This window comes from Xyrauchen texanus, chromosome 8 (assembly GCF_025860055.1).
Source record: "Xyrauchen texanus isolate HMW12.3.18 chromosome 8, RBS_HiC_50CHRs, whole genome shotgun sequence".
Taxonomy (NCBI): domain Eukaryota; kingdom Metazoa; phylum Chordata; class Actinopteri; order Cypriniformes; family Catostomidae; genus Xyrauchen; species Xyrauchen texanus.
Window position 1 is genome coordinate 4,930,669 of NC_068283.1, and position 23,853 is coordinate 4,954,521.

The 23,853-nt window shown below is 38.7% G+C and overlaps 2 protein-coding genes across 5 annotated transcripts in view; both read left to right on the plus strand.

Moving 5' to 3' along the window:
* LOC127647428 (gastrula zinc finger protein XlCGF49.1-like) overlaps positions 1 to 23,853 on the plus strand; it is a 278,306-nt gene that overhangs the window by 163,904 nt on the left and 90,549 nt on the right. The window contains exon 1 of one of the 4 annotated variants that reach the window (XM_052131656.1): positions 19,186 to 19,274. The exons of 2 other annotated variants lie outside the window; for them this stretch is intronic. The gene's annotated coding sequence lies outside the window, so the exon portion shown is untranslated. Of the gene's footprint in view, positions 1 to 19,185; positions 19,275 to 23,853 lie in introns of those variants that run through there. One more of the 4 variants, XM_052131653.1, reaches the window with a different exon arrangement.
* The window catches only part of LOC127647193 (zinc finger protein 850-like), a 156,899-nt gene that overhangs the window by 124,266 nt on the left and 8,780 nt on the right, over positions 1 to 23,853 (plus strand). The window contains exons 2-3 of the mRNA XM_052131307.1: positions 8,415 to 9,720; positions 20,531 to 20,592. Of these exons, the coding sequence (XP_051987267.1) occupies positions 8,415 to 9,720; positions 20,531 to 20,592 (1,368 nt within the window). The remainder of the gene's footprint in view (positions 1 to 8,414; positions 9,721 to 20,530; positions 20,593 to 23,853) is intronic.

The following is a 23,853-nucleotide window of genomic DNA, read 5'->3' on the forward strand; positions in this document are numbered from 1 at the left end:
GTGCATGACTATTGCTTTCCAATTACATGTATTTTATTTTAAGGATTTTTAGATAATTTTAAGTGAAAAACAAGACAAACACTACATAAAAATAGGAATTTTTGCAGTGAATTTTTTTTTCCTTGTAATTCAGTGAATGTCATTTAGAAGTATTTTTAAAAGAAGATTAGCTGCCTAAATCAACAGTTTAAACTTTGCCGGTTAAGAGCTGCTTTTAAAAGGGGAAAAAATGTCTGATCTGAAAATGTTTAAAAGCAAATACCTACACAAGCACGAGAAGTTCATGGATGCAAGGTTCGGACATGTGAACGGCAAACTCTGCGCACTTTGCTAGTTTTCATACTTTTAATGATATAAACTGGTGAGATTTGATACACCCTGATCAATAACTGTTTTAGGAAGAAAACATATCAAATAATTCAATCTTTGGGCTCTGAAGACATTAAAAGACACATCAAGCAGATGCCCCTCCGGAGGCCTCGAACCAGGGAGTCAGTTTTGCCAGAGAGGTGAAAGAGATTCGGTGTGAATTGTGGAACGTGTCGGCAATGCTGAAGATGGTCGTTGTTGACTTGGAGGATCTTACTGCAATACGTCGTTCGATCCCTTCCATGGAGACTAAATTCACTGAGGAGGTCACAAGAGTAGGCGGTGTCCAGAAACGGATCAATTATATGGAGTCCTCAGAGAGGGATTTATCTGCTAATCCACCAGCAACAAAAGCGGTCTTGGAGCATGTCTGGGAAAAGTTGGAGGATATGGAAAATAGTTGTCAATTGTAGTCAACGTCTGAATTGTTTGAATTGCTGAGCAAGCAGAGGGTCAGAATAGTGGAATTTCTGGACTGGCTCTTTCAGAGTCTGCTCAACAGAACAGGCCATAAGCTGGAAATCGAGCGAGCTCACAGAGTTCCGGCTCGGAGATCTGCTGAGGGAGACAGGCCCTGATCAATTTTAGCCAAATTTCTGAGATCATCCGATAAAGATCTTTTGCTTAAAGGGGTCATATAATGGTACATGCACTTTTTCAAGTTGATTGTACTGAAATGTGTGTTGGCTGTGCCTGTACACAACCATCCTATTATGATAAAAATCCATCCAGTGTTTTTGTTTTAATCTCCTTGTATATTTTCCCCTGCCTCAAATCGAGCCGTTTGACCATGTGACGTCACACGGTCGGACGCCCCTCCCAGGATTGTTGATTGACAGCAGTGTTTCAACACAGACCCGCCCTCGCTCGTGAGCGAGCTGTCAATCATAGTCCATCATCATTGTTGATACACTGGAGCAGAATGGCGCCTAAGCGATTGTGGTGTTGTGTTCTTCGGTGTAATAACGAACACAGCAGTCATTTTGATGTTCCTAAATCTGAACCGCTGAAGACGCAGTGGCTGAGTTTTGTTTACGATGGGAATATTCCCCACGAGCAACGTCAATGCGTTCACGTTTGCGCAAATCATTTTTCACCAGACTGCTTTATAAACGAGGGTCAGTATAAAGCTGGTTTTGCTAAGAAGATGCTGCTGAAAAAAGATTCGATACCAACTATTTATATTCCCTCTGCACCTCCAGAAGAAGTAAGTGTAACGTTTTATTAACCTTTATATTAATCTTTGCAAATCGCTTGCACGCTTCACAATGAATGTGGCTAATGTTTACACTCAGGGTACATTATAGCATGTTTTCCATAACGTTACGACGTTCTCAATATAATTCATAATCCCACGTTTATAATGAACAACGCGTTATGGTTATTGTGTTATTAAAAACTGTGTACGCAGGTGTTACAGTTAACATGGTAACACTAAGTTACACCTGGTTTACTTGTATGTTACTGATTAAGAAGTAATGTCAAAAAAAACAGTTATACGGAGAATAACTCCAGAACGGAGGGGCGGGGTGACCAAAGCTCATTATCATTTAAAGTCATATGCTCTGAAATGGTGTGCTGAAAACAGAGCTGTTTTTGAGCAGGTAAAATTAGTGTTTTCTTAAAATACTAATGAGAATTTTTAATAAAAGTATATTACAAAGTTTTCATTTAGACCCTAAAGATTCATATTAACTTGTACAAAAATGGCATTATATGACCCCTTTAAAGGAAGGCTTTCTTGCAAGAACCACAACATTTTCTTGTTCTCAGACTTTGCGAATTCAACATGAGAGAAACGTGATCGATTCAAGGAATGCAAGAAATTCTTACATCAACGGAAGTTTGCTTTGGCACAGATGTTCCCAGACAAATTGAGAATAAATGCTAAGGATGGCCGCAAAGTATGTACATATCCCCAACAAGCATCATGTCCTTCATAAAGTCAATGGCATAAGTAATTGTGTGATTCTCATGTTGCAGCCGAGTGGGCCTGACTCACTGAACATGCACTTGACTGTCCGAGGAATCTGGGCGCCTTTTTTGTTTCTTTTTGTGCTAGTTCCGCCTGGCAGCTGGAGTTTGCTTTGTGTAGTAATATTACTTCAAGAAACTCTTGCATCGTCGGTGGGTCGCTTTTGCCCTGATGTTCACTGCCAGGTTGAGAATAGATGATAAGGAAGTCCGCAAAGTATTTAAATGTCCCCAATGTCATTCATGGAGTTAACTGAGTGAGTGTGTCTTTGTGTGGTGCTCGTGTTGCAGCCGAGTGGGCCTGACTCACTGAACATTCACTTGACCATCCGAGGAAACTGGGTGCCTTTTTTATTTATTTTGTGCTGGTTCTGCCTAGCGGCAGGAGTTTGTTTTGTGTAGTCACTCCTTCGGGACAGTTATGTGGATGAATCTACATATTCTTTGTGTTTATCTGGAGTTTGTTTAATAGATTTTCTTCTGTTATGTAATTCTGTCTCACAAAATTTGTATAGAAACACCAGACTTCTGATGGCAAAGTTGACTGTTTGAGTTTAGAGGGATGGACTCCGGCTGTTTTTCTTTTTTCTGTTTGTTTGGCTCGGGGGGAGATTCAGGGTTTGATTGTTGAACTAATGTTGGAATGTGGTCTTTAGAAAAAAAAGTAGAGGCACAATAAATATTTTCTAATATGTAAAAATGTAAATATGTGTAGATTGTCTCTTTCTGAATGGGTTGAGGCACCCCATAAAAAGGAAGGATATTTCTCTTCTTAAACATAAGAAATATGATATATTGTTTCTTCATGAAACATATCTTTCCCCACAGGATGTGAAAAATAACTGGAATATATATGGTGGGCATGTTTTCTTTTGTGCTGGCTCAAGTAAGAGCAGGGGAGACATTACATTGATTGCATACATTGTATCAAACAGAGTAAAGATAAATTAGGAAGAGTCATTATTGTTTTAGGAGAAATTTAGGGGCAAATTTTGATTTTGCCTAATATTTACTCATCTAATGCTAATGATCAGGCCTTATAGATCTTGAAGGGATGTTGCGAGCTGCTGGCACCCCTCATGATATAATGTTGGGAGGAGACTTTAATCTATTGATGGACTCAATCCTTGATTATAGTGAATCAAAATTGTGTAAGCCCTCTAGAGCAACATTGTACATCATTCACAGGATGTGTAAAAATCTTGGTCTACCATATACAGTGGATAAAAAAAGTCTACACACCCCTGTTAAAATGCCAGGTTCTTGTGATGTAAAAGAATGAGACAAAGATAAATCATGTCAGAACTTTTTCCACCTTTAATGTGACCTATAACGTGAACAATTCAATTGAAAAACAAACTGAAATTTTCGTGGAAAAAAAAAGAAAAAACTCACAATAACCTGGTGCAAGTGTGCACACCCTTAAACTAATGCTTTGTTGAAGCACCTTTTGATTTTATTACAGCACTCAGTCTTTTTGGGTAGGAGTCTATTAGCATGGCACATCTTGACGTGGCAATATTTGCCCACTCTTCTTGCAAAAGTGCTCCAAATCTGTCAGATTGTAGAAAAATGCATTAAAGGTGCTTTAATGCATCACTTTTGCAAAATCCTGAATTCCAACAAATGTTAAAGGATGAAATCAATGTTTAATGGAGCCCAACTGGTCTTCATTAGCCTCTGTGGGCATGGCTTGGGAGGCACTTAAGGCTGTTCTTAGGGGTCAGATCATACAGTATGCCTTATTCATCCAATAAATCCAAAGCACAAGAACTTGTGGTGTTGGACGGGAATATTGAAAGTGCCGAGGCTGAACATAATACTATTTTGTCACGGAAGGTGGAGTTTTGGCTATTCAGGGCAAGACAGTCATACTTTGAGTCGGGAGACAAAGCAGGGAAGCTTTTGGCTAGATACATAAAGCAGAGAGTGTCTTTTTCTACCATTCCCTCAGTGAAATCTGCTGGTGGTGAAATTTTTACCTCAGCCATAGATATTAATTTAATGCTTTTAAAGAATTGTATCTTGATCTTTATTGTTCCACATCTTTGTCTACTGATGAAGATATTAGAAACTTGGATCCATTAGAACTCCCTAAACTGACGACACACACACATTTAGCCTTTCAAAGTGTATTGTACAAGAAACCATAAACACAATAACAATACCATCTGTGTAAAATTTTTTTCTTGAATGTTTGATATTGCTTTTAGAAACTTTAAGCACAAATTTTTTTCATGACTTCATTTTTTATTTTATTATCTTTGTCTTGAATAACTGAGAACATAATCTGTCTGTCACAATGTTGTATAGGCCTATACAATAATTAAGGAAATACAAAAATAAGAAGTCAGAAAATTAACTTTCCACTGTAAACAGTAGTGACGACTTGCCATTTATTTGAAGTGTATTTTTCAAGAGGTATTGTCCTCTAGTGTTATATTATCAAAATTCATTCTAATTCAGGCATTGGAGCAATTCACATGAATTTTCATGGATTGATGGATATTTGTCCTTTTAACAATGGGATTACTTAAGAGCAGTATGTAGTATTGACATCAAGCGTTTAAAATGGGTACTGCAGTCCAAATTCAAATTGTTGAAGGAGTCGTCTTACCCGCCCCCTCCTCCCCAGACTCGAAGCTCACACGGGTTGCCAGATTGAGGAAATGCAGCAGGAATGAGCAAACTGACAATGGCAAGCGAATAGCCTTACACTGTAAATTGATCAGCTAATGTATACGTTTGTATACAATGTTTTTATTGTTTGCAAATTATAAACCAGCTCAAATGGATTTTTTAGAACTACGTCAATGTTAGCTAGATGTATTGCTGGCTTCCATGGCTGCAGCACGCTATGTTTTCCCACTAACTTGTTTGAAATCTGCCAATCTGGGGTGTCGAAATACTATTGGGCAATGGGCGGGATCACACAGACCTAAACACAAACAGAAATTCCGGCCAGGAATGGACATTATACATAATATGGACATCCATATTATTATATGGACATGTAGCATTGTTTTCGAGAGAAACCAGTTTTTCAACTTAGCATGTTTCCTAAATCTCTGATAACATATTATGATCATTTTATGCTTTAGTACAGTAAAGATATTACATATTGCACCTTTTAACAATTTTCAATTACATTTGTACTCTTTATCACATGAGCCAGTCTCTGTCTCTATGTAAAACTGCACCTGCCATAAATGCATGAACACACGTCAACACAATCTTATGTTCCTGTTATAATAACAATAATGATATATACTCGTAATAATTTTTTTTCCACATATTTTCAAATTTTCTGCATTAGTGCTGCCACATAGATTCTGAAAAATCTTTATGCATTCTAGACAAACTTGTGCAAGTACATTTTCTACTGAGGTGAAAGTTTTGAGAGGACATGTTGCAACATGTTCTTGTTAATGGTTTCTGTCATTTGATTTGCTCATGTCTCTTATTCTGAGCATCAGAATATAATTCTTAGTGTATGACTTTAACCATGTATTATGCATCACTGACCAAATGGCAAGTTGATTCCTCAAACTCAGGTTTTCTCCCTCACTAATATGTCTACAGAGGCAGAATATTTGTATGAATAAACAGAGGCAGAGTTATTTTGCATTTATACTAGATTTGTGAGTACACATGGCATGTTTTGAGTGGCGCACACACTCTTTGAACAAGAAGGCAGGGAGATTTGAGTGTGTTCAGTTTTGCGTGAAAACAAAGGAAATCTTGTGCAAACGCAGATATTTGCACTCATGCAACCGGTACAAGGCATGACATGCATGTGATCTCAAGCCATAAAAGGGCAAAACTTGTGCCTGACCGATTTTCTATATCCGACTGTCACAGATGTATCGGTATCTGTGTATGTTTTTCTGATATGCGCAGATATGAAAACCGTTTTTTTCCAGAACACATCATGCAGAAAACAATGCTTGGGGTGATTTCGAATTGGTGTCATAATGTAGTCCAGCAGAGCATGCTCTGACTCAGAGCTGAGCTGACAGTGGTTCTGCAGATAGTGCAGAGTTAAGCAGTGTCTTCACAGTAAGTTGCTAACTAGTTTGTGAAATACATACTGGAAAGTTAATAAACAATGACCCCATCATTTTCCCTTTTCAATATAACTAATATAAAGTTAACCCTGTCCCTGACAACCATGCCACTTATGTTTATCACCTCTGTTTGCCATGTTAGTCAGCTATAGTTTGTCAGTGCAGTCAGAAACGTAGCAGATTGAAAGGTAAACATCAGAGCATCTTTTTGCAGCTCAGCAGACAATGGTGCAGTGGTGGATTGTGTCTGAGTGTTGATTTCATTCTTCATTGCTACCTAGTTGGTGAGATGCAATCCTGGAAAGTAAATAAATATCCATATTTTACTCTTCATGACAACGAGCTTCTAGCTAACTAGCTAACCATGTAGCTACTTTCATACCTTGTCAGCTGAGTGGAAGCTAATATGTAAACATGTGTTCACCAAACTGTTTTGTTCAGGATTCACAGTTTGGTACCCCCTTCAACCGAACAATTCCAGTCATTTCATTTACAAAATGTTGAAAGTTTCCCCTGAACTTGTATGGCAGAGTACGTGTTTATCTCCACTGCCACTGTTTATATCTCGACTCAGTAGCAGCGAACCATGAGTTATTGTTTGTGACTGTTTTGTTATATATTAATAGCAAAATATTTCTGATGATGTTTTGATAAGCAAGAAAACTGTACTTTAGTACAATTTAGAGGTACTTGTACTTGAGTATTACCATGGCATTTTGTATTAATTTATACTTCCACCGCACTACATTTCAGAGGGAAATATTGTACATTTTCCAATGTTGGCCATGTATAATAATAATAATGTCAAATATTCTTTGATTCAAATATTTAAGAAAGCATCCTTCTGAGTACCTTTTACATAGTCATATTGGTGCAAAATCAGTGCACAATCTACATAGAAAAGGTCTGTTTTCATTCAGTGATTGAATCAGTGAATTCTCCCCTTCTTAAATCGGTATCGGTCTCAAAAATCCCATATCCCACAGAGGCAGAACGCAAAAGTTAACTGTTGTAAGGAGTCCTCTCCTCAAAGTAAGAATGCAACCAATGCTTCATTCCAAGTTTGAATCCGTAGTGTTCAAGTCCGAGACGGGTCATCAATTTTGCAGTCCGAGTCCTGGACTTAAGTACTACAACATTTCCAGGTGTAAATGGTATTTAAGAAACTGCATTGATGGCTAGGTTCAGCTGGACTAAGCACACACTGACCTGATGACTGCCAGTCCTGTTCAATCAAATCCTCCATTAAATAGAAATTTTTAAAAGCATGGACTAAGCTAAAAGGTCTCACTCAGTAGTGCCAAGGTCAAAAGAAATTCCAGGAGAGATGAATGTGATGGAAAAAACCCCCATCAGTCTGGAAAGTTTTACAAAGCTATCTAAAAAATGTAACGCAGTGAGAGCCATTGTCTCCAAATGGAGAAAACTTGGCATAGTAGTGAACCTTTCCAGAAGTGTTCGGCCTTCCAAAATTCCTCCAAGAACAGGGGCATAGCAATCTTTTTAGAACTGAGGGGGACAGAATATTCAGTGAGAACAAAAAAAAAAGCTTGATTTAAATAATAGCTTTTCTGTAGCGTCTTTTCTTTGATGTAATCGTTTACTTTGATAGCCAGAATGGACAAAACCTCACCTCAAGCAGATAAATCTTTTTTTCTTTTTTTTTAAAATATACATTAATAGTCCAAAATCAACTTTATGCTTCTTTAATAACCAATATTGGGGTAAAAAAAAAGGGAGCAAGTGGAATTTACTAGTTTCATTAACCATAAGCAGCAACAACTTATCCAGGAAGTTACAGAAGAGCCAAGGAAGGCATCAGTTTTCACCTTAATAATGGCCACTTTTCATGACTCTACTGTTAGAAAGACACTGCATCGCAAATTGCATTGCAATAGAGTACTTATATGCATAGCCAACAGACACCCCACTTTTTGGCCCTTTAAAACAGATCAATTAAATGGGTAAAGGTCACATTTATTGATTGTCATATTTTCTTTTTAGACTTGATGGAAGTGAAAAGAGAAAATCAAGAACTGATGGAAATGAAAGAGGAAAATCAAGAACAAATAGAAGTCAAGGAGGAAAGTCAAGAACTGAATGAAGTGATGGAGGAACATCAGTTTCAGAATCCTCATAGTTTCATAACTGGAGGAGATATTTATAGTTGCTCACAGACTGAGAATTCCTCACAAAACAAAAAAGCCAATACTGCTTTCACCTGCCCTCAATGTGGAAAGAGTTTTACATGGAAAGGAAGTCTTAAGAGACACACACAAATTCACTCCAGAGAGAAACCTTTCACGTGCCGTCATTGTGGAAAGAGTTTCAAACTGAAAAGAGGTTTTGAAGATCATGTAAAATGTCATGCTGGAGAAAAGCCTTTCACTTGCTCTCAGTGTGGAAAAAGTTTCAATCATAGAGGAAACCTTCATGTGCACATGAGAATTCACACTGGAGAGAAGCCTTACACATGCCGTCAGTGTGGAAAGAGTTTCACAAAGAGAGGAAGCCTTAATGATCACATAAGATGTCACACTGGAGAGAAGCCTTACACGTGCCATCATTGTGGAAAAAGTTTCATTAATAGAGGAAACTTTCATGTGCACATGAGAAGTCACACTGGAGAAAAACCTTACACTTGCCATCATTGTGGAAAGAGTTTCATACGGAAAGGAGATCTTAATGATCACATTAGATGTCACACTGGAGAGAAGCCTTACGTTTGCCCTCAGTGTGGAAAAAGTTTCAATCATAGAGGAAATCTTCATGTGCATATGAGAATTCACACTAGAGAGAAACCTTACATTTGCCGTCAGTGTGGAAAGAGTTTTACAAAGAGAGGAAGCCTTAATAATCACATTAGATGTCACACTGGAGATAAGCCTTTTACTTGCCATCAGTGTGGAAAAAGTTTCATTAATAGAGGAAACTTTAATGTGCACATGAGAATGCACACTGGAGAAAAGACTTACGTTTGCCATCATTGTGGAAAGAGTTTCACAACGAGAGGAAAGCTTAATGATCACATTAGATGTCATACTGGAGAGAAGCCTTACATTTGCCATCAGTGTGGAAATAGTTTCTTTTATAGAGGAAACCTTAATGTGCACATGAGAATTCACACTGGAGAGAAACCTTTCAGATGCCATCAATGTGGAAAGAGTTTCAGTCGGTCATATACCCTAAAACAACATGAGAGCATGCATAAAGGAGAGAAGCCATACCACTGCACTTCATGTGGGAAAAGTTTCCGCCAATCAAGATCTGTAGGAAATCATAGAAAAGGGCATTGCCCGGAGTTGTTGTAGTGAGCAAACTGCATGTAATGGTTTGTCATTGGTATGAAATTCAGAAAACCTCTTTTCAATATAACTTCCATTTCTTCCAAAATGGCAAATACATATTGCATGGTTGTTTGCTTTATTGCATTACCTGTCCTGTAGTGATGCATTATCAGTCATTTTATTTAAGAGGTAGTAGGAATTAGAGCTGGGAGATACAATGGCAGCCAAAGGTTTGGAATAATGTACAGATTTTGCTGTTTCGGAAGGAAATTGGTACTTTAATTCACCAAAGTGGCATTCAACTGATCACAAAATAGGTTGTCAGGACATTACTGATGTAAAAAAACAGCACCATCACTATTTCCAGCAGCCATCACATCAGCAGAAAACCACTTGCCATCACAGTGCATCCGGAAAATATTCACAGCATTTGCCATGACACTCAAAAGAGCTCAGGGGTATCCTGTTTCCACTGATCATCCTTGAGATGTTTCTACATCTTGATTGGAGTACACCTGTGGTAAATTCAGTTGATTGGACATGATTTGGAAAGGCACACACCTGTCTATATAAGGTCCCACAGTTAACAGTGCATGTCAGAGCAAAAGCCATGAAGTCCAAGGAATTGTCTGTAGACCACAGAGACAGGTTTGTATCGAGGCACACATCTGGGGAAGGGTACAAAAAAAAGGTCCCAATGAGCACAGTGGCCTCCATCATCCATAAATGGAAGAAGTTTGGAACCACCTGGACTCATCCTAGAGCTGGCCGCCTGGCCAAACTGAGCGAATTGGGGAGAAGGGCCTTAATCAGGGAAGTGACCAAGAACCCGATGGGAGACTAGTCAGGATTGAAGGAAAGATGAATGCAGCAATGTACAGAGACATCCTTGATGAAAACCTGCTCCAGAGCACTCTGGACCTCAGATTGGGGCGAAGGTTCATCTTACAACAGGACAACGACCCTAAGCACACAGCCAAGATAACAAAGGAGTGGCTACGGGACAACTCTGTGAATGTCCTTGAGTGGCCCAGCCAGAGCCCAGACTTGAACCCGATAGAACATCTCTGGAGAGATCTGAAAATGGCTGTGCACCGATGCTCCCCATCCAACCTGATGGAGCTTGAGAGGTCCAGCAAAGAAGAATGGGAGAAACTGCCCAAAAATAAGTGTGCCAAGCTTGCAGCATCATACACAAAAAAACTTGAGGCTGTAATTGGTGCCAAAGGTGCTTCAACAAAGTGTTGAGCAAATGCTGTGAATACTTACGTGCATGTGTTGTGTTTTTTTAAATAAATTTGCAAAGATTTCAAACAAACTTCTTTCACATTGTCATTATGGGGTATTGTTTGTAGAATTTTGAGGAAAATAATTAATTTAATCAATTTTGGAATAAAGCTGTAATATAACAAAATGTGGAAAAAGTGAAGCGCTGTAAATACTTTCCGGATGCACTTTCCAAACACTGCTGAAAGCTATTTGGTTCGTTAAATGAAGCTTAACATTGTTTTGTGTCACATTATGCATTAGGCTGGCATGTCTTAAGATCAATATTAGGTCAAAAATGGGAAAAAAGAAACGGCTTTCTCTAGAAACTCATCAGTCAATCATTGTTTTGAGGTTTTTGAAGGCTATACAATGCTTGAAATTTCCAAAAAACTGAAGATTTCATACGAAGGTGTAACTACGGTCTTCAAAGACAAAGGACAATTGGCTCTAACAAGGACAGAAAGAGATGTGGAAGGCCAGATGTAAAACTAAACAAGATAAGTACATCAGTGTCTCTAGTTTGAGAAATAGACGACTCACATGTCCTCAGCTGACAGCTTCATTGAATTCTACCCGCTCAACACCAGTTTCATGTACAACAGTAAAGAGAAGTCTCAGGTGTACAGGCCTTATGGGAAAAATTGAAAAAACAAAAAGTAAAGGTTAGAATGGGCAAAGAAACATAGCAATTGGACAACAGATAACTGGAAAAGAGTGTTATGGATCTTAACCACATTGAGCTTTTGTGGGATCAGCTAGACTGTAAGGTGCGTGAGAAGTGCCTGACAAGACAGTCACATCTATGGCAAGTTCTGCAGGAATGTACAGGTGTATCTACAGGTGTATCTGGACAATCTGACAGCTAGAATGTCAAGGATCTGCAAAACTGTCATTGCTGCATGTGGAGGATTTTTTTGATTAGAACTCTTTGAATTGGTTTAAGAATTTCTGAATATTCTTTCAATTTGTAATAATAATTTTTCATGTTATTAATGTCCTGACTATACACTGTCATCAGTTGAATGCCACTTTGGAGAATAAAACTATCAATTTCTTTCCATAAGAGCAAAATCTGTACATTATTCCAAACTTCTGGCCGCCAGTGTATATCAAAAACAAACAAAATTACCTTTAACAAGATTTTGAATGTGATGATCATCCACCTGTCATCGATTAAATGATTCTGATTAAGATAAGCTGTTTCTGCAAGATATTCTTGGCATAATTGTTGTTGCATCCGTTGCTTAGGCCACAATCTGCAAAGAGTTTACAAAGCATGAGGGGGATCTTATTATGAAAAGGTAGAAATGAGCAGAGGGACAAATTTCAAAGCATTAGATACTGCATGCATTGGAGCACTGTAAACGGCACAATCAAAAAGTGGAAAAAATGTGCCACCACAGTGACATTCCCAAGAACCAAGCATCTGTCCGTGTGTAACAATGCCATTCTTAATATACAAATATTTTACAGGAAATAAATGTATAATTCCTTGGTTCAAATGCAGTTTCTATGACGTCATATTAATTGAGTCGTTAGATGGTTTATTTGTACTTTAAATAATTTAGTAATCACACTTCAGGACTGTTAAGTATTGACTATTGATGATTTAATAACTTAGAAGCTGAATGGTGTTATAAATGTAAAACAGTGTGGAAAATGTTTTGAACATCTTTAACTAGATTGTTACTTCATTTTAATTATTGCATTAAACTTTTGTCTTTATACTTATTCTGACTGAATGAAGGATGCTCTGATTGACAAAAAAAAGAATCTTATTCGCAGGAACGATGACATGTCATGGCTCAACGAAAGGCCCGACCATGGTACACAATTCTTCAAATGAAGTCCTAGTTAGTTGAAAGTGCTTCACCCACAAATCATCATTAAAGTGGGTCTTCACATTCCACCAGAACTGTTATGAGCACGGGTGCTCCAAGGTACGGTATATGGAGGCTGTCAGCGAGTGTGAATAGCCATTTGAGTTCTCATTATGTGAGCTATTGCACCTATATTGTGATGTCTCCTGGCAGCATTTAATTTCATAATGTACAATTGCTTTATTACAGAAAATACTCTCTCTTAAGTAAAGAGGTCTTTACCTCATGATGATGCACATTTACAATTCATGGAAACACGCAATGTTTTGCATTTTCTTTAGTCGAATTTTCAGAAATGTGCATTAAAATAGCAAACCATTTTAATGGAAACCCAGCTATTGACTGAACCCTCTAAAGATCCCACAGGCACCCTTTCAGTTCTCCGAGTAAGTTACTCTTAGTTACTGCAAGAAATGTAAAAAGCTTTCAAGGATACTTTGTGTGCAACATGCCAGTTTCATCATCAGCACAGTGTATGGGGACTGACTGTGTGCAGCATAGATTTTCCAGGATGCTTCTCATTTATGAAATTGTGCATCCTCATTTCCTTTCCTTGCTTTCTTTTCTTGCATCCTAGCTGCTCCTTCTTAGGAAACAAGGAATACATGTAAGGAAAGGGAAAAGAATGTAGGAATCGAAACAATATTAGTTTATAAAATGGAATGTACTTTCTAACTCAAGCATCATTTTAGAACGCCATCTTCGCACAGCTGTATTATCTTGGAGCGCTTGCCATTATATTGTTGACACTTGGTTCATATATTTATACTCTAATAAGTCATATGTGACAAAAATAACTAAGTATCTGACAATTATATGTTATTTAAACCGCAAAGTTGAAACATTAAATCTATTGTGTCACATGTGAAGTGAGAGGAGAATTTGTGAGCACTCAAAAAGTCTTCAGCATAGGATGCACCTGTGCTTCATTGTACAAGCCTCCTCGTGGTGCATTTAGAGAATCGATATGATGCAGACTTTGATCGTTTTCCTGGTCAAGGGCTCGAGGATGGAGGAGTGAAAAAATGAGGATGAACATTTTAAGAAATGAGAAGCACCGCTAGACATGGATGAGGTCCTCGTCTGTGTGTGTCGTCAGAGCATGTGCCTGACATTGACTGTACTATGAGTATAATTATACTTAGAAAGGCTAAGCACTCAACACTGTGCAAGATGGAACGGCACACACAAAAACAAACAAAAAAAGGATTCCGAGCCATGTACTGTCAACATGTTCTTTCAGTACAAGGACGCCATCACCCCTCGCACCATGGACCCTGGATGGGAGCGTGTGTGGCTGACGGACTCAGCTCATGCTTGGGCCTTTCCAAAGACATCACCCAGTCCTTCAAGGAAAATCTATAAAAATGAAAAGGAAATAATTTAGGAGATATAGAAAAAAACATAATTTTCAACATTTAATTATAAATAAGCTAGCTCAAGCAGATTTCAGGAGGATAATAAGAGAGGCTAAGCGGGTCTATTGGTGATCTGACATAACTTGAAAGGCTGCTTAACAAGAAGCCACTGCTCCAAAATTGACATAGAAAATCCAGACTAAAGTTTGTTAGCAAGTGCACATTGTGACAAAGATCTGTTTAGAGAAATGTCCTCTGGTCTGATTAAACAAAAACTGAACCGTTTGGCCATAATGACCATCTTTAAGTTTGGAGGAAAAAGGGTGAGTTTGCAAGCCAAAAAACACCATCACAACAAAGAAGCATCATGTTGTGGAGGTGCTTTGCAGGAGGGACTGGCACTTAAAAAAAATAGATGGCATCATGAGGAAGGAAAATTATGTGGATATATTAAAGCAAATCCTCAAGACATCAGCCAAGAATTAAAAACGGTCGCAAATGGGTCTTCCAAATGGACAATAACCCCAAGCATGAACAAGTATTGGAGTGGCCATCACAGAGCCCTGACCTCAAAATTTGTGGACAGAACTGAAAAAGCATGTGCGAGCAAAGATGCATACAAACCTGACTCAGTTACACCAGTTCTGTCTGGAGGAATGGGCCAAAATTCCAGCAACTTATTGTGAGAAATTGTGGAAGGCTATCCAAAACGTTTGACACAAGTTAAACAATATAAAGACAATGATACCAAATACTAACAAAGTGTATGTAAACTTCTGACCCATTGGGAATGTGATGAAAGAAATAAAAGCTGAAATAAATCATTCTCTACCATTATTCTGATATTTCACATTCTTAAAATAAAGTAGTGATCCTAACTGACTGCAGACAGGGAAAGTTTTCTACAATTAAAAAACTGTATTTGGCTAAGGTGTATGTAAACTTCTGACTTCAACTGTAAGTGGACAAATGATCAAAGACTTGTTGAATATGAAGAAAATGGTTTGCCTTAATGAAGGAGTTGTACATGGTGACAGTACAAAAATCAGCCCTGGATTTAACATTTGCTGCTGGACCATTAGGGGGCATAACTAATTGGGAGGTGTTAAAGAAGTGCACGATAGGCAGTAATCATTTAGCAATATTGAGCTCAATTATGGTTTCTGTTGATGTGAGATATTATTCAAGAAAAGGTAGGGAAATGGATGAATGAGGTCATTCCAAAGTCTCTGTCACTGTTCACAACCACAGAGGTTGTTCCCGAGTCTCTGCCCATGCTCACAACCACAGATGTCGTTCCCGAGTCTCTGCACATGCTCACAACCACAGAGGTCATCTCCAAGTCTCAACCAGTGTTTACGACCACAGAGGTCGTTCCCGAGTCTCTGCTCATGCATGACCATGTTGGTTGTTTCCCAGTGTAGGGTCTGGACCAACCAGACACACACTAATTATTCATTATATACAAAGGTCTATGAAACTCCTCCGAAACTAACATCCCAGATGAAACGAACACCCTGGCAGAACCAAGTCTCAGGTTACAGGGCTGATAAGGAGACTTTTACGACCTCCAAAGGAATGTTCAGAGAGTGATGACTCTCACTTAATTCTTACTGAGAAGGAGAAATGAACCCTTTTAATCCTATATATTCTATATATATATATATATATATATATATATATATATATATATCCATGTGATAAATGTATTGACATGTATCTAATGTTCCATCTCATGATTTTCCTTTATGTTGTTTGGTCTATGTTTTCTTGCAAACTCTAATGGGTTAATGTTTCAGACTTTGCATACTATGGTTAACCGAAATCATATGTGTGGCATATTTGGTCTCTATAACTTGGTATTTTGAAGATCGAAATGACTGTGTACATGATATGTCGATAACAACAACATATTAGTATTACAAGAATATTTCCTAGTTTCTTCATCGGCTACCACCCCTCCAGGGTGCACATGCAATGAGCACCCTTAGAACAAAGAGCAATAAACCAAATTCCCGCCTGGAACTTCCACCCTTCTTATTGGTCGAGCCAATGAGAGGTGGGACACATTTTCTAAGGTTATAAATTGCATCCACACCGGCCCTTCTCTCTCTCTTGCTTCTTGTCCTCTTGCTTTCTGGTCCTCTTAGCCCTCTCTTAGCTCTCTGAGCCTCGTGCTCTCTTACTCTCTTGGTCCTTCCTGAGAAGTCCTAATGAAGATGATGCTGAACTAGAAGGCGGCCCCCAAGGACTCCCAAGCGTGCGCCAGGCTACGGCCTTGTCTTTCCATTCACCAAAGATCCTCTGACTCCCACTGGTTCTCTCTCATCAAGACAACATCATCAAAGATCAACTGGAGCCTCAACAAATTGCATCAGGACAGTTTAATTCAAATGGGACATGCAAGTATCAAACTTAGTCTCATTATTTGATACATTAAGTATCCTTACCCCTTTCTAAAAAGGGCGTGTCAGAACTAATATGATGGTTTGCTCAGGCTGTTGATCTGCTGAACTTCAAACAATGCTATAACTTCTTGCCTTCCTGTATTCTGCTTCAGCCCTTTTTCCCTTGGTAAACTGTATGCATGTATGTATATGTATGTTAGAGTAGTTTAAATGTTTAGTTTAGTTAATAAAGTCTTGTTCATGTCCCACGTAAAGTTGTCTGTGTCTCAAGCTCATATCTAAAGTCACTAATCATAGATTTTGACTACTTGCTCTTAATACTTAGTAAGAAAGACATTTCCCATGCCCCGGAAATGTACATTTCTATTAATTAATTAATTAATTAATTAACCAATATTGAGTGTTTACGGGATGAACCGAGTATTTGGTTGTAATATTAATGTAGCTACATCAAGTTAACCCGATTAACTGATCCAAATATTCATAATCGATTATAACAAGTTATGATTGATTATTAATATTTCATAGAGCTGATTCGCTACACCAGTTATCTAAGACCCTTCCCTCGAGCCTCCCATGACTCCACCTTCCACGGCTTTGCCCCTCGAGCCTCCAATGGCTCTGTCTTCCACGGCTTTGCCCCTCAAGCCTCCCACGGCTCCACTTCCCACGGCTTTGCCCCTCTAGCCTCCCACGGCTTTACCTTCCATGGCTTTGCCCCTCGAGCCTCCCATGGCTCCACCTTCCCTGGCTTTGCCCCTCGAGCCTCCCATGACTCCACCTTCCACGGCTTTGCCCCTCGAGCCTCCAATGGCTCTGTCTTCCACGGCTTTGCCCCTCAAGCCTCCCACGGCTCCACTTCCCACAGCTTTACCTTCCATGGCTTTGCCCCTCGAGCCTCCCATGGCTCCGCCTTCCCTGGCTTTGCCCCTCGAGCCTCCCATGGCTCCGCCTTCCACCGCTTCGCCCCACGAGCCTCTCATGACTCTGCCTTCCATGTCATGGCCACCAAGCCAGAGTTCCACGTCATGACCGCCAAGCCAGAGTTCCACGTCATGGCCGCCAAGCCAGAGTTCCACATCATGGCCGCCAAGCCAGAGTTCCATGGCCCCAGGCCCGCCTCTGCTCTAAGAGCCAGCATCCATGCCCTGCTATACCATGTTTCCATGTCATGCCATGTATCTCACAGTGAACTTTGTGTTTATGATTTGGAGCATCAGGAGTCTTTTGTTCTTGTTTTCATGTCTTTTATTTTAAAGTTTAGTTCCTGTTCAGGTCATGTGGTGTCATGTCATGTGAATTTGTGTTCCCTCACGTGATCTTGTCATGTTTCCCCTGTTCATGTGTCTTGCTTTCATTGGTTCATTGTTTGATTATTTTGTTATTAGTCTTGTCTTTTCATTGGTTTAAATAAATTTAGTCTTGTTATCTTGTTTATAGTTTAGTCTTGTGATTGGTTGTCTTGTTTACCTGTTACACATGTCCTTGTATTTTAAGCCCTCATGTTTGCCATTGTTGTTTGTCAGGTATTGTTAATGTAATGTTGTTTCCATGTCATGTTGTACATGTTTATGTTTTGTTCACGTTTATAGTTAGGGTTTCTGGATATCACAATTGAAAATAAACTGCACTTGGGTTTCTCACTTCATCATCATCTTCGTCTGCCTGTCATTGCCTAATGAGCTTCGTAACACCTCTTGACCACTTTATTTACAAACGATACTTACCGGAATCTGCTTGCCTCCAGTTTTCACACTATTTCTCTGAAGAAAGGTCTTCCTAAAAGTCAGTTTTATAGATTGAGGAAATGTCACTCTGATACAGATTTTATTGAGGAGTCTGAGATGCTGAAAAACGAATTTCTTCATTGGGGGTTGCCGCTTCATTAGATTAGAACTAAAATGATTTTGTTTACCTTTACCACAATATATTCACCTACGTCTTACTGTATACGATTTTACTGTATTGCAGTACATTTTGTTGAATTCAATCATGATGTCTCCTCTTTCTGTTTTTGTGGCATAAATAGTGTTAAGATGCCACTTAGAGAAGGAAATCTTGAATTGATTTTGAAATTGTGTTTAATGTGATGCTGTAAATATTCAGTGTTTGTAGTTAGAGATTTTTCTGTGTTGACTAAAATATTTCTATAATGTTGTTGATCCTTTCCTGGTTGTAATTTACTGTTATTGTTGTAATTTTTTTTAGGGGTTTTAAGGTAGGGCGTTTGCGCTGTGTGTGTTTTCTGGAGGAGCTGAACACGCAGCTCCAGCTGAAGTCGGAGTCCTGATGTCAAGTGAATTTAGTTTGGTAGCAGGTAAGGTGGTCCAGACGAGCGATAGGTGGCGGTAATGCACTTAATATGCGAACCGCCTTTAAACAAGAAGAAGAAGAAGAAGAAGAAGAAGAAGATTCCCATCGCAGAACGAGAATGCTTGTGTGACTTTCATCTCTTTTATTTCTACGGTGACTTCTCAAGTTTTATTTCCAGTGTTTGTTTTCGGCGGGATATTTTCGAGTTGTATGTAACGCAGTAAAACTCCAGGAAACAAGTGAAATCTGTGTGACTCTGTTGTAAAGATGTTTATTAAAGAGGAGAGTGAAGATATGGCTTATCCAGAAGCATGCAGAATTAAAACCGAACACACTGACGAACAAACAGGTTGGTGTTCATCTTTACATGAACATTTTTGATGACTGTAGTTGTTAAACAAGAGGAGCTGACAAATAACCTTCTTAAACTAACCAATAATGATATGTGCATCAAATTGATGATAACTTGAATTGTAAACGTTACAGATTGGTTTGAGTGCTGCACAATCAACGTTACAGATTGGTTTGAGTGCTGCACAATCTATAGAAATACGGTTTGTATTACATTATTATTATTATTGTAAAACTAAATTAGAATGTCCAATATACTAATCAGTGGTGAAAATCTACTTGAGGAAAAATATTGCTATTGAATAACTTGAATAAAATTTGAAGAACTGATAAATAATATTACTCAAACAGGGGCATAGCCATTGTTTCAGAAGTGAGGAGTACAGAATTTCAAGTGTAATACCAGTTTTTTCTTACCTTTGTCTAATTGACTGGTTTTATTTTTTTCTTATATCTTGTTCTTAATTAACTTAATATGCTATTTAGAAAGAAAGAAATGCACATGTTCTGTACTGTATATTGCATATTGTATTGTATATTGCGCTTTATTTTTTACATATTGCTAATTGTGTTTAGTTTACATTGAATTGTATGTACATGGAACACAGTAATGAATACCTACACATTCACATACTATATATACTATTCTATTCTACTGTCCCCGGTTCAGGAAATAATTTAAAACGTCACTCAAACCACACTATAGCAAAGAGACTATGTAACTGAACTGAAGTGAGAAACATGTTCCGGTTTGGAGACCTTATATCAGTATAACAATTATGCAATAAACATTTAGTGTCAACCAGCTTTTTTAAGCTCTTTTTAATATTTTCTTTATTCAAAAACAACCAAATATTTATACAGAGTTTAAGCTAACATATATATCAATATTTTAAGCTACTTGAAACTGCCAAAAGTTTTTCTGTGACTCTCCTTCCCATCAATGAATTGCTGAGCAATCATTTCCCTATCTGTACTATCCAGTTTGTGATTGTGTATGTAACAAACAGCAACACCGTTTAGACGAGAATGTGTCCTTGTGCTTCAGAAGTAGGTTTTTAAACTTAGAAGTCTGCTGAAGCTTCTTTCAGCCTCAGCTGAAGAAACGGGGGCAACAAGGAGCAACCTCACAAGTCTTTCCACTTGGTCAAAGAGCTGGTGGTCTTCTGGCAACATATTACAAAGAGTGCTCGCAGCCTCAGTAGTTGACTGATAATTACACTTGGAATTTATCATTGTTATCTGCACCCTCAGTGAAGGCCAGTGCAATTCTGGATATTGTTCCAACAGACCACCATCAGCCTCTCCTGTCAACAGTACCTTTTCAAGAGTACTGATCGTAAGCAACCCCTCTTTGTTGAAATCTTTCTTGAAACTGCATATCGACATCTTCCAAGACCTTGATAAATTCTGCCCTGAAGTGGTCTGCAGAGGAAGTGGGTGCATGTGCTTAACCCTGACTAGACATGCTTTTGGAGGCTTTCGAGCAAGAGGCATTTCAACTGGAGACAGATTTATGGAGGTACACATTTGTGTTGCTTTGTTGTAGACACTTTGAAATGTATCCTCTGCTCTCTGTTTAGCAATTGTGCCCATCACACAGTTGACAGCAGCTAGCATACCATCTACTTTCAGGGTGTGGTTCTGAAGAGAAGTATTGAGAGACACCAGCTCTTCTGTCACTTCAAAGGCAATTAAAATGCCCAGCAAAACATTGCCTTTTTGAAATCTATCAAACAAACGATATGCCTGGCAAGCTGCCTCTGAATGATCACATGCCATTTCCTCCAGAGCCAGTAACATTGGCTGATACTGGTTTAGCACAGCATGAATGGCGCAAGTGTGTACTGTCCACCTTGTAGGACACAAAGGTCTGATGGCTTTGACAGATCCGACTCTCTGACTTTGAAATAGCTTGGAAAATTGACTTCATTTTCACAGATTGGCCAAACAACAGGAGAGTAATTGGAGATGCGGTGCAAGCAGAATCAGCTTTAATGCCAAGTATGCTTACACATACAAGTAGTTTGTCTTGGTGACAGAAGTTTCCAGTGCACAAACAATACAGCAACATGACAGATAAAATAATAATATTAATAGAATACAAATAAAAAGTGAATAGAAAATAAAGTGTATATAGAAATAATCAAAAGGACAATATATATATATATATGTATGTAAAATACACAAATACAAATTTGTTATATACAGAAGCAAGGGAATGTAATGGTAGAAGAGGTGTGGTATGTTGGATAAATATAAATAGACTTAAGCTGTGTATTGCACATTAATTATTGCTCAATGGGGCAGTTTTAACTGTTCATGAGATGCCTGATGGTTCTGGCGCTCAGTGCTCTGTATCGCCTGCCAGAAGAAAACAGTTATGCCTCCCAAGCCATGCCCACAAAGGATACTAAGGACCAGTTGGTCTTATAGACATTGATTTCAGCCATTAACATTTTTTGGAATTCAGGATTTTGCAAAAGGTATACATTAAAGCACCAACTATAAAATAAAGTTTTCTCCGTATGTGGGAACACTTCTGAACTTACCAGGGCATGATCTGAGACAAATGTTTCCAATTGAACAATCAACAACAGATGAATGTGTCTCATTCTCTGCTCATTTGGGACTCTATTAAGAACTCCCTGTTTGTTGTATTATTGCAATTCTAAGCATTTGTCTGGCCCTTGCCTTGTTCTCCAGTATTTGCCTTTTGCCTACTGTTTTTGGATTATCTGCATCGTTTGTTTGCTTTCTGGTTTTGACCCTTGCCTGCAATATCAACACTGTTTTTGACTGCTCCTTTAATAAAGCAATGGACAAAGTTTGAATCATCTTTGTCAGCAAAGCCTCATGGCTCCAGCAGCTTCTGAGTCTGTTCCAGTAAGAGCACCTGCTTACTCCCCTATCACTGTTAACCTGCGTCTTGCACTACCACAGAAGTTTGAATGATCACCAGGTCGATTTCGGGGTTTTCTGCTTCAGTGCTCATTGTATGTTGCTCAGCAACCACTAGCGTTCACTAATGAAGAAGCTAAAATAGCGCTAATTGTTTCTTTACTTCAAGGAAATGCACTCAATTGGGCACACGCTGTTTGGGATAGTGATGTTTCTGTTCACACATCATTGGAAATTGTTTTGTCATGCTTTTAAAGCTGTTTTTGAACACCCAGAGGGAGGAATAAGTGTGGAAGACCGGCTGTTGAATTTTAAACAAGGTAATGCTACAGCCTCAGATTATGCATTGACTTTGCGAACCCAAGCAGCACAGTCTGCCCATTGAAGACCATTTATCGCCAAGGCCTGTCGCACACTCTCCAAACTGAGTTAGCCAGTCGGGATGAGCAGTTATCTCTGGAACAATTTATTCAACTATCAATCAAAATTGATAGTCTCATCCGTACATGTACTCTAGTGATGTTATCTACGTATTTCATGCCTCAAAACCTAGTGACGCTCTCAGTGGAGAACCAATGCAGATTTAACGCACCCGGCTCACGCCGGACAAGAGATGACGTCATCTGCATAATGGTCTATGTATCTACTGCGGTAAAGTTGGCCATTACCTATCTGCATGCACCAGACTTCCTCCTCAGTCCTCCCGCAGCACGCCGGTGAGTCAAATTAATAACGGTAGTTTACTGGTGTCTGTTATTTTATCTTTTGATACACATCATGTTTACGTTCAGGCATTAATTGACTCTGGGTCTGCTGGTAACTATTGATGCAGCTTTATTGAAAAGATTATCCATTGATACTGCACCTTGTGTTCCTCCTCTGTGTATTACCACATTAGATGGATGGCCACTGGGGGAAGATGCAGTACAAGAAGTCACCAAACCTGTGAATATTCAGTTTGGAGCTCTGCAGGAGATCCAACTATTTATCACGAGTCATCTAAAAATCCATTAGTTCTGGGTTTCCCCTGGCAAACTCATCATGGCCCCATCATTTCTTGGAAAGAGTGTTTTGGAAAAGAGCTTTTGGAAAATAATCTTGAAAAGATTTTGGGATTTCAGATTCAAAGGAAGATCACAATGCATCAGAAAATCTATATGTTTACCCAGTCCTAAATTATGAAGTGTTATGGAGAGTATTTTTCAGGAGTCATTCTGCAGATTCAAACTGCCTCAATAAATGGTTTAGCTGTAAAAAAAAAAAAAAAGACTTGTGAAACTGTTGGATGCGATGAACTACATGTTGCTACTTGCAATATTTCTTATGTATCAGTTTTGCGCTTTTGATTGTGGATCAAGCGCCCTTGTTACAATGAAGCTAGGGGTGTAATGATTTTCTCTGACTTCGTTTCAATCATGGCTTTTACCTAACGAGTACGATGCATCGAAAAATCAGAAATTTGATCAGATTATTTTGAGATGATTAATAATTAGTTTAAAAAAGATGCTAAAAAAAGAGTTTTTACTGAACATTCCTGATTTTGAAATTCTCCAGACTTGAGCACCAGAGTAACGGATGCATTTAGGGCCAAGGAGGTTTGGCTTATATGTGCGGCAGACATGGGACTTGAGTCACACTCGAGACACATTTTAATAGACTTCAGACTCTACTCTAGA